Raw genomic sequence first — 12164 nt, forward strand, 5'->3', positions numbered from 1 at the left:
TGGTCCTGAAGTCAACAAGAGTTCAAATCCAGCTCAGATACTTGTTGTCTGTGTAAACCTGGGCAAGACATCAAAACTGTGGAAATAATAATAATAGTATCTGCCTCTCGGGTTACTGTGAAGTTCAAATAAGATATTAATTATAAAGTACCTTGCAAACCTTAAAATGCTATATAACAATTTCTTGTTTTTATGTTGTTATATATATATATATTAAAAAATCACTATATATATATATTAAAAAATCACTAGCCCTGGGGTGCAAATGCAAAAGAGAAGACAGATCCTGCTTTCAAGAAGGCAAATTCAAAATAGAATTTAGTGAGGACTTTTAAGGATAGGAAGGAGTTGTTTGTGAGAATGAGGGAAGAAGCCAGTAGACAGATTGAAGATTGGACAGAAAGTAGGGATGAGAAGGATAGAAATCTGATGGAGGAGGAGAGGGGATCAAGGGTTTACATGAGGGACCTCAGCAAACAAAAGGACCCTTAGAGACTGGAATAAAGGAGGAGATGGTAAAGGTCCATATAAGAGGAATGTGAGATGATGAAAGAAATGAGGCAGTAAATGTCCTCAGTGAAATAAGAGGCAGATTTTTAGCAGGAAGAGCAGGGGGAAAGAATGTATTTGGGGGCTTGGGGACAATATGAGGTTTGAAACGGCCATTGTGGTTAGTTGGTAGAGAATCAATTAAGGAGGAGGGGGTCACCTTCCATAATGAGAACCCAGCTGAGATTAGCTAGATCAGCTTAGTCACAGTTTGGCGATTTCCTCTAATTCCATGAAGGAGGAGCAGGGAAGGCAGATGGTCAAAGTACCCCTAGGGCTGAGGATTGGCATGGCATAAATGTCAGCCAATACATATTTATTAAAAGGCTTGCTACGGGTAACATGTAAGAAATACATTAATGATAGGGCAAGGGAATAAGATAGTAGTAAAAAACAGTGGTTCCTTAAGTTGGTTGGGACAGGAGGAGACCGAATCATTGTAGAGATGAAGAATAGATTTAGGAGAAATGAAGCTTATGGAGAGACAGAAAAGTAAAATATTGTAATAAGATAAAGAAAATTCAGTGTTATTGATCAAATATAGGACCATCCCTGTGTGTAAGTGAGTTGGAGGGGAAAGCGATTTATGGGATTTGAGGAACTGGGAAATTAGAATATGAAGCAGGAATATCAATTTGCATATTGAAGTCTCCTTTAATGAAGGAAAGAGTAAAAATAGAAAGGAGAACCAAGAGTTAGTTACCGAATCTCTTGAAAGGAAAAGACATGCCCTGGGTTGATTTGTAATTAAATTTGGATTGAATAAACCTTAAAGGAGGAGTGGTAACTGAGAGATTGTGATAGGAAAACTTGGAAGTGGTAGTGGAGGCCCGGGGAAAGGGGGAAGCTGGGGCGGGTTTAGAGTGTTCAAACTCATTTTCGACTTCCCAACCAGTGAGTTAGGAGTATGAGCGAAAGCTCAATCAGTATTAGCAAGAGGGGACGAGGATGCAGTGTCATTAAAAGGAAGTCAGGTCTCATTGAGAGCCAGAAGAGAGGAGGAGTGAGAAAGAAAAAGATTTAAGATGAAAATAAGTTTCTTGATTAGGGAACAGGTGCTCCAGAGAGCTTGTAGAAGGAGAGAATTTTGAGTAGGGCATTGAGAAGAGGGTAGGGTTCAGGAGGATGGGAATGAGGGAGTGGACTGACAGCTGAATTGGTGAAAGAAGATTTTGTTTATTAGCAGTGGGGGCTGGGGGCTTAATAGCCAAAGACTAGGAATAGCTTAAGGGAGGTAAGGGTATGCTATGCTATTTGTTTTTTTATTTGTTTGTTTTGATAAAGTTTGTTTATTTTCGAAATACATACACAGATAGTTTTATTCATTCACCCTTGCAAAACTTTGTGTTCCAAAATTGTTTTTCTCTTTCCCTTCCACTCCTTCCCCTGGAGGACAAATATATGTTAAACATGTGCAATTCTTCTGTACTATGCTAAGCTATTTGAAAATGAATCCAAACAGAATAACAGCTCAGGTGAGGAAGGCAGGTAAGGTTCAAAGTACATTTTGACACACAGATTCAAATTTCCCAAGGTACTCTAATAATGTGAATTGGGATCAAGTTGAAAATGTTGTGGTCCTTGGGGAGGAAGGAAGTAGTTTGTTCCAACCCTGCCTCACCAGCCAGCTACACAAGATTGAGCAGGCATGGATGGACTGCCATCTGAATTATTGAAGGGAACACCTCAATCTGTGATCACAGATCCATTTGAGTTTTAGAGTATAATTTTGTGGATGATCTTTTTTCATTAATTGAGAATATTGGCTTCTTTGAAATATGAAAATCAATCCCTGAATATCTTTAAAATTGTCATTTTAAGTACATATTTTCTCTATATATTTTTTCTGAGATCCAGATGAGATTCCCAACTTAATCGCTAGTACAATTTCTGCTTCCTCATCTGACACACTGGGTGTTATTGGGTATTACAATCCAGTGTTCCACTATTATCATAATGAGAGTAGGCTACCATAGAAGTTTTCTAGCTGTTTTACATTTGTTCATTATCTTGACAATTTCACCTGTAATTAAATGTCTTTGTAATGATTTGCTATCACTGGGTCACACCCAAACTTTTCTGCAAGCTTGTTTCCCCTCCCACTGCTTACTTCAATTGCTCACAATCCTCTGTCATTCCCCTTAGAGGATTCTCCACATCATTAAATTAGCCAAATATTTAATGTGGAAAATAATTAATTTTATTCTGACTTGTATCCTTTAAAAAAAAAAAACCTGCAAATTTATAGAATCTTAGAATTTTATCTTAGAGGACATCTAGTTCAATTTGGACTCAAACTGTGAATCTCCTAAACCCATGAATCTTTTAAAAGTGATCATCCAGTCTGTGCTTTGAAAACTTCTAAATAATATGGAACTCAACTAACTCCTAATACTACCATTTCACTTTAGAGAAGCTCTAATTCTTAGAAAATTTTTCCTAGATAGAGCTGAAATTTGCTTTTATGTAACTTCCCTCTACAATTTCTAAGTTTTCCTTCTAGGTGAAATAGTCTTTATATATATTTTTTTATGTTACTCATCCTTTTGTTAAGCTAGAGAACCCTTTTTCAGAATACTTGGACAATACAGAGAATTACAAAGGAAACCATTTATATTAAAATAGTTAATCGAGATTAGAAAAACAAGTTCATGGTGGCTTTTTTTCAACAATGAGATGATTCAAACGAGTTCCATTTGTTCATTGTTGAAGAGAGCCAGAGAGAGGACTGTGGGAACTGAATATGGTTCACAACATAGTATTTTCACTCTTTCTATTGTTTTGCTTGAATTTTATTTTGCTTTTTTTTTTCCTGATTTGATTTGATTTTTCTTGTGTAGCAAGATAATTGTATAAATATATATACATATTATATATTGGATTTAACATAAATTTTAACATGTTTAATATTGTGTCCTGCTTTATAGAACCCCCAAGTTGGGGTGATTAAAATATACCTTCCTAGTGGAGAAGTCTTGAGGAGGGTGAAAAAATGGAGTGTTGTTTATTTCAAAGACTTTCCCCTTTTTATAATGTAACAAAAACAACACTGAGCACATGGGACCACATAAACAACTTGCTATTGTAGTAGTTTGCCACCTGGTATTGATGCGGGAAAGATTCCTTTCTAGATTCCCACCCTCTCCTGGTTAATAATGTAAATTGCCCTTTAACTCACAAATCCTGATTCCTTTGAATTCCAACAGAAGATCGGGACCTGTCCCAACCCCACCCAGGTCTGAGCCAACTTTGGGGCTACACCCAAAAGCCCCTTGAGCTAAGTCTCCTATTATAAAAAGGCCACACTGGGAATCCCTCTTTGCAGAGATTCCAAACATGGTAGCCATGTGAGGACCTTCTGTCTACTGGACCCTCTGTCCACTGGACCCTCTGTCCAGGGCCCTGCTTATCTCTATCTTCACCTATCTCCTTACTTCCAAACTCAATAATAAACCTCTTTTTATCAATCTAGCTCTCGGGCCAATAAATGCTTTTATTGGGGACTCGCGCCGCTACTAGACCCCATTTACTGCCGTATCCTTGCGCCGAATCCGAGGGGGTTGCAGGGGAGCTTTGCTTGACTCCCTGTACCCCAAACTAGACCTCAACTAAACCCTAATTTCATTTAGGTATCCCAAATCTAGACCTCAACAGTATCACTGCTTCATTCTCAACACAGGTTGTCACCACCCCCTGACTTCTCTGGAAGGCCAAGAGCCCTTAGGGGAGATGGGGAGGCAAACCAAACATTGTTAGCAGGTTCCTTCTGGGCTGAAAGGTCTTATATCTTACCCAGAGTTTCCCCACTGATTGTGACCCTGTACAGTTTAACATATATTGGACTACTTGCCATATAGGGGAGGGCGTGAGGGAAGGAGACGAAATTGAAACACAAGTTTTTGCAAGGGCTAATGTCCATGCATATGTTTAAAAAAATGAAAAGTTTTAATAAAGAAAAAAAAAGTTCATGCACCTTACATTAAGACCCTTGTTGAAGGATTAAGACCCTTGTTGAAGGATAAGCCGTAGTAGATAAATCCCTCTTCTGCAAGACAGCTCTTCAAAAATTGGAAGATAACCATCAGATAACCATCATAATCTTGTTTTCTGTAAGTTAAACATCCCTAAATATATACTTGAGATTGCATTGACCTGTATTCAACTGAAATGTTATTTTTAAAATTGTTTTTAAATTTTTTTCCATTAAGAAAACATAACATACAGTTATTTGCCACTATTAATTTAATCTAATAAGGTAACAAATGTTTATAATGACTGTGATTCTTGTCTTAAGTCTTGGCTATTTTAGATTGCTAAATATACATTCCCTACTAAAGCTCACCTTAGGTGCTACCTTCTGCTGTAGAATTGACCTCCTAAGTACTTGGGATACCAGTTGAGCTCCTGTCCTCTAAACTGGAAAGATTTTGAGTATAAATTGATGACAGATTATGTCTGTCTCCAAATACAAGCTCACTAAATTTGGAGAAACTCATCACCAGAAGGTTGGCTATCACTTGACAACTTTTTCATCCTAGCAACTCATGAAGGACCATCTGCTTCGGTGTGGAAGATTAGCAATCTGGGTGGGTGGAGAGAGAGAAGTGCCATTGAAAGCACAGAGACCTGAAGTACCGAAGCACAAACTTATTTGCTGGTATTTTTAATACATGTTATTCTAAATATATATAATTTTAAAGTATCCACAGTATCTGACCAAATGAAAAAATATATAGTTCAAAGAGCATTGGCAATTGGACTTAGCTGCTATTTTATCACCAAATACAACTCTATTCTGTAATATTACTGGAAGACCCACATTAAACAAATTAGTGTTTGTTCCCTTTACGACGAAATTAGCCAAAAGGTCCCTTTAAGAGGACAGAATTCTTTTTGCAATAAAATATCATTTAAACACAGCTTTTCAGAAACACTCCTATTATATATAGTAAGGTGTATGTGAACTTGTACAAGTTTAGGGTGTTGTACTAGATGAACAATATGTAGCTACCAAAGGATTGTTTCTCAGATTGAAAATTGATACTCCTTGGGGAAGCAGAAGGAATTCCAAGAGTTTTCTAGATAACTGAGTTTCACAGTTCTTAACAGCTGCTTAAGCTGAATAGAGGCAGAATAGTGCCTGAGGAAGGTTATTATTAAGTAAAAAGCAATTAAATGTAAGCCTAAGTCATGTTTAGTAAGCTAGGGGACATGGAGTTCTAAAGATGAACTTTGTTGGGCATGAAGTATATTTCAAGAGACCTTGGGAGAGGAAAGATTGTTTAGTGTAATCATTGGATAAAATAGTTTCCTGTCTTCTAATAGAGATTTAGGTGCCAGCTCTTTTCATTGGCAATAATACATTGTAGTGTTTAAGTCTTGTAGCAATGGCCACAATCTTGTTATTTCCAAACATAAACACAAAAAAGTAATCAGTTATGCATTCTAGACAATTTCATCTAGCCAATATACCTATGTTTTAGTATACTTTTCTTGCCATATCAAGTTATATGTATGTGTGTATATACATGAATATCCATATATGTATAAATCTATAAATCTGCGGGCACAGGCATTCATGTGCACACATACTGTCTTGAATCATCTATTTGGCACTGTTGGAATCTTCTCAACAGCTGGTGAGAAGCTGAATTTTTTTGAAATCCTATTAATATGGTAATAATCAGTTTCTCTTCTAAATGCATCTTTACTCCTATTATAAACATGAAATTTTAAATATATTTGATCTTAATGTATTTTAAAACATTCTAAGAGGGAGCTCATAAGGTTCAACAGCCTTCCAGAAGGTTCCATGACACCAAAAAAAGGTTAAGAATTTCTGTAGAATAAACTAAATTGGAGTATAAATTTTGGGATGCTATGATTTTAAAGCAATATAAAAATATCAACTTGCCTGGTATGAGCAGTGATATATGCTAGCTAGTGAATCATAAGAAATAGTTTTATTCATTTTCTTTACTTTATATCCCTTAGGGAAAAGATTAAATGAACATAAAGTATTTATAGGCTAGAAAAGCAGTTTGGCCAGTGGATAGAGGATCCAGAGGATCAGAAAGACCTGTGTTTATGACCCCTCTCTATTGAATGCTGGCTGTGTGATCCTGGGGGAGTCATGAACCTCTTAGTGGAGTAGCCTTCTGAAGGATTGTTATTTGTAGAACATTTGCTTATCTACATTAGTCTAGGGAATTTATTGACTGAGAAATTCCCTATCATGATGCAATCATAGGCCTTGAATACTAACCTTCCTCCCCCAAAAAAACAACAAACAAAACAACTTATAAGGTTGGTTTAAAAACCACTAAAAGGGCCCATCAGATATCCCTAGTCACCTTTAAATTTAGAGGGTACATTAGTCAAGAGAATGTTTGTTGTAGATTCTAAAAAGATAATGCAGACCCTGGCTCTGAATCTCACTTTCCTCATCTTCCTCAAAACTCTTAGACGCCGTCATCTCTTAAGGTTCTCTTCAGTTGTAAATTCTATGATCCTACAATCCCGATTCTGAAGTGGGACCATAAGATTTCATCCCTCTCTGGTCTCTCTTTTGCCCCATATAATAAATATAAGTCTTTAAGTCATTTCTGTCTTTATATCTGTAGCACCTTGCATGGAGCCTAGTACGTACTTGTTGTGGGAGCACTAATGAGGAAAGACTCCTAGAGAGAGCTGAATCCATAAAGTGGGAAGGTCCCGGGTTCCTGGCGCTCCCTGGCTCCTACCCAGGCCCATTGGAGCCAGTGACTGAGACAAGGCTAAGTGCCCTGAGACTGGCTGCCTCTGCCTGTGTCTATTTTCCATGGTCTTCAGTCTTAGGGAGCATTTTCAGGTGATTGGGATGGAAGGCCGTTTAGGGTTGGTATGTAAGAACATCACTAGCACCACCACTGAGAGCATAGATGGGCTATCTTAGAAGGTTTCATCCACCACATCTGCCATATCTGCCATTAAATATTTTCTGCTTGATATTCCGTCTTTGCTAAAGTCTTTCTGAAGTTGTATTTTTTCTCTTCTCAGCTGAGCTAGATGCAGAGCATACCCAAAAGGTGCTAGATATGGAACACAGCCAACAGCTGAAACTAAAGGAACGCCAGAAATTCTTCGAAGAAGCCTTCCAGCAGGACATGGAACAGTACCTTTCCACGGGCTATCTGCAGATAGCTGAACGACGAGGCAAGTTTGGACAGGTTTTCATCTGCTAGACTGTATCTTTATGGGTCTCCTGCTACTGACTCACTCAGGGTAGGATTGGGAACAGAGCTGTTTAATAGCTGAGTCTGTTATTGGACATATATTACTCAAATAGTCCTCTTACTACCCTAGAGGTACTTTCTGGCAGTGTTCCCTTTGTCCTTAGGCTTTAGGAAGTGGGAGAAAAATGTAACTGTCAGGTGGAGCTTTGAAGATACCTTCATCTCTCCTTGGCATCTGAAATTTACTTTTAAGTACCTGCGCCACTCCCACCCCCGTGTTAAGAATAATAATAGATGAGAGTATAATTAGTTCAATTCAAAACTAGTTGAATGACTGGACTTAAAGAATAATTGTTAACAGTTTAACATGGCAAGAGGTTTGTAGCAGAGTGCCCGGGGGATCCCTAGTGGCCCTATGCAGTTAAGCATTTTTATCAGTGACTTGGAGAAAAGCATAGATGATACAGAGCTGGGAGAAATGGCTAACATACTGAAGAACAGCATCAGGATCCCGAAAGGGCTCAATAGGCTGGAATCACCGAGTTGGGTAAGCTAATAAAATAAAATTCAGTAGAGATAAAGGTAAAATTTCAAAAAATAAACTTCACAAACACTGGGTTGGGAAGGTATGATGAGACAGTACTTTGAAGATCTGAGGGTCAGTGGACTGTGAAGTCCGTGTGAATTGCTAGTGTGATGTACCAGCCAAAAGAGTAAATGTTTCAGGCTCACTAGGGGAGGCATCTCTTCCAAGAACAAGGAGTGATGGCCTTTTGTGTTTTCTGCCCTTGTCAGACCCCAGCTGCAGCACCGTTTAGAGAATGCTGATAAGCTGACATGTCCAGAGGAGAGCAGCCAAGAGAGTGAAGGGCACAGGCCCTGTCAGAGCGGAACTGGTTAAAGGAATTTAGGAGGTCGCGCCTGGTGAGATCACTTCAGGGACAGATGATAATTACAATCCAGTATTTGAAGGCTCGTCATAAGACATTAGAATTTTTCAGTTTGACCTCAGCGGGAAGAATCAGGAACAGTGTCTGAAAGTTGCAAAAGCAAATTTAAGCTAGGACATGAGGGAAAACTACCTAAGAACCAGAGCTGCCCAGGGACCCAAGAAATTGCCTGAGAAAAGGAAGTCTCCAAACAGAGCTGATGGTGATGACAACTTATTTTTCAGACGTGTTATAGTGAGAATTCTTTTTAATTATAGAATAGACAGGATGGTTGTTGAAGAGCCTACCAACACTAATATTCTTTGATTCTATCATTTTGAAATTTAGAGAAAAGATTCATAATTGTTGTAAGAAATGGCAACAGGTTAAGAAAGTATAATACTCCCTTTTCAGTTCTACTGACTTAAAGAAAAACACTCTCCCTTCTCTGCTTCTGTCATTTCTTATATTTTGTTCTTTTCTACCTTTTTATTGCATCTCTTTCATTGTATCTCTATCATCTTACTTTACCTCCTTACTCAAGGGAGATATCTGGGGGAAAATAGGAACAAAAGGTGGAGAAGGAAAGGGATATAGAAGAAACCAAATCATTTAATAATATCTAAGTATCTGCAACATGATAAATCAATGCAAATGATTATATAACTTCTCCCACTCTGACCATGTGATGTGTACTTTACTTTTTAACACTTTGTTTCTTTTTTTGTTTTGTTTTGTTTAATTAGTGCTGGTCTTGAGATATAAAATTTCAGAGAGGAGACAGAGTAAAAAAACTACAGTACAGAGAAATGAAGTATTCTAACATTTTGAGAAATGGTCTCATTCTGTTTTTACCAGATTTTGCAACTTGAGTAATTATCATGATCTGCTTATATAAGGGTACTTGTTGCCAAGGTATAGAAATCTTTTCTTTGTATTTAACATCCAAAGTAAAGCTAATCTGATTTTTAGCAGAAAGTCATTTTTGTCAACAGCTAGTTTGTTTTTGTTTTAATTGGAGGGTGAGATAGAATGGAAATTTAACTGGCTAAGTGCCTAAACTTTCTACATCATCACTTTATCTTCATAGATATTGTTTAGATATGAAATTTATTTTTTCATCACAGTGTATCCAAGAATACTTGGGAGAAGACTACTTCCAGAAAGGGAAGAGCATCATGCAAAAAATGGTTCATGACATGGAACCCGCTGCTTTGTTTTTACACAAGAGGCACTCCAAATATGAGATTTATGTAATTCACTTATAAAAGATTTAAATACTTTTGTGCCAAAAGCACTGCATTAGGGGCTGAAATGTAAAATTTAAGGAAGACATAGACCTTTTTTTCTTGGAGCTTATATTCTTCCACATTAGATCATAAAGTTGTCACTTTAGAAAAGATGAGCTTTATTTATTGATGTTAATGGTAGAGTTTCATGTTTTGCTGAAGAAAAACCAAAATAGAATTTCCAAAATAGAATTATCAGAAAATGTTTTTTTCATGTAGGAAGGAAAGATTTTCATTATTTACCATAAGATGTCATGTAAAAATGCCGTATTTTTCCACCTCTCTGGTGGTGTTGCTTCTAAAGTCTCAGACTGCTTTTTATTCCACGCATTTTAATTTGCATGGACTCTTCTTATGTTACTAAAAAATTTTGTTTTATTTTTGTCTCTTGGTTAACAGCTTCAACCACTTGGAATGAATGTAACTTAGGGAATTTTACACATGTAACATCATGATCTCTATGATTTCCTCTTCCACATATGTGCAAACAGCTGAAATAGCCCCTGCCAAATCCACTGTGAGATACATAACTTTTTTTGAGGATGCAGCCCTTGGCTCTCCTTTTCCTAAAGACTTTTAGCTTAAATTAGCTGCCCTGGTCAGATAGTAGTGACAGTGAGGCCCAGAAGCGGTGCCAGTCAGCACGGTGCCCTGACGAACCGCAGCTCTTGCCACGGTCTGCCCTCTTGCAGATAAGTCGCAGAGGAGGCTGGACAAGAGGGTGTGAATTAGTGCAATCCATCCAGGCCGTCGGGGACACCATTCCGAGGTGGCCTCCTAACTGTGGCCAGAGCCTCTTTCATGTAGGAAGGAAAGTAAACACAGACAGCCATGGGCGTTAACACGGCTTTAATAGTTTGATGTCGCACACAGAAAGATAAATGACGCCCCTGCAGTGTGCAGGCAGCCTCTCTGTAAATAGTCTGGTTTGCTTTGAAATACAGAAGTCAAGAAAACAAATTAGCCCTTTCATGTTGAGGGAAATTGTGTTCTGCAGCCATGCACGGCAGTGTTGCTGTTAAATGGTCATTTGGTAAAATTTTAAAGGTTCCTCCCTCCTGTCTGATCAATCACCTGGCATCTACTAAATACTACAACGTGTCAGACACTGTGCTGGGAGACAAAGATTCAATAAGCTCCCACTTTGAGGACTTAATAGTCTATGAAGAAGACACGAACATAAATGTTTAAAATATACATATGAAAAATAAATATGATATGAATTTTTGGAGGGGAAGACACTAGCAGGTGGAGGAACCAAGAAAGGTGTCACATTCTAATGTATCATTTCCATTATATACTCAATGTGGCTAGAACCAGATTTTATACAGTTACCGTGTTCTGGTTTCCTTAGGTTCTATGCTGAGTGTTCTTTTTTTTTTTTTTTTTTTTTTTTTTTTTTTTTTTTTTTTTTCATTATGAAGAATTTTATTAAGTAGTGAATCCTATCAACCCTGAATAACTCTGTAATTATTATTTTATCACTTATCATTTACTGATGTGACTTCATGCAATTCACCTTTTTTTTTCAGCCTCAGTTTTCCTCTCTATTAAAATGAGGCAGTCGGATTTCCTGAATTCTAAGGTCACTTTGATCTCTTTTTTTTTTTTTTTTTTTTTAATAATAAATTTTATTTTATTTAATAATAACTTCGCATTGACAGAATCCATGCCAGGATAATTTCTACACGACATTATCCCTTGCAATCACTTATGTTTCGTTTTTTCCCCTCCCTCCCTCCTCCCCCCCCCCAGGATGGCAAGCAGTCCTATATATGCTAAACATGTTGCAGTATATCCTAGATACAATACATATTTGCAGAACCAAACAGTTCTCTTGTTTATGCTGAGTGTTCTTAAGAGTCTGTCCTGGTGAGGCTAGTTGGTTCCTTAAGAGAAATGATAATAGTTGTATTGGCCAAGAAGTAAACTTGAGGGGCCTTGTATGTGGTCACCTCTAGATCCTGGGTAGAGGCCAAAACACATGCAGAATTTGAGTTTGAGGAAACAATAGGAAAAGGTGAGAGATTTTAGTCTCATATTGTACAGTTGTATAACAACTGACTCAGAAAAAGGCGAACAGAGATATGTCAGCTCTTTGCAGTGTAACTCTATATTGATGCCTTTACAAACTTGATTTTTGGCAATTCCAGCTCTTGCTGGTATGATCTTCTCAAATGTCA

General features: G+C 37.6%; 1 protein-coding gene across 1 annotated transcript in view; it reads left to right on the forward strand.

The window, feature by feature from the left end:
* Positions 1-12164, forward strand: part of DTNBP1 (dystrobrevin binding protein 1) — a 161592-nt gene that overhangs the window by 142092 nt on the left and 7336 nt on the right. The window contains exon 8 of the mRNA XM_051970655.1: positions 7588-7743. Within this exon, the coding sequence (XP_051826615.1) occupies positions 7588-7743 (156 nt within the window). The remainder of the gene's footprint in view (positions 1-7587; positions 7744-12164) is intronic.

The sequence above is a fragment of the Antechinus flavipes genome, chromosome 1 (genome assembly GCF_016432865.1).
Source record: "Antechinus flavipes isolate AdamAnt ecotype Samford, QLD, Australia chromosome 1, AdamAnt_v2, whole genome shotgun sequence".
In the NCBI taxonomy this organism is placed as follows: Eukaryota; Metazoa; Chordata; class Mammalia; order Dasyuromorphia; family Dasyuridae; genus Antechinus; species Antechinus flavipes.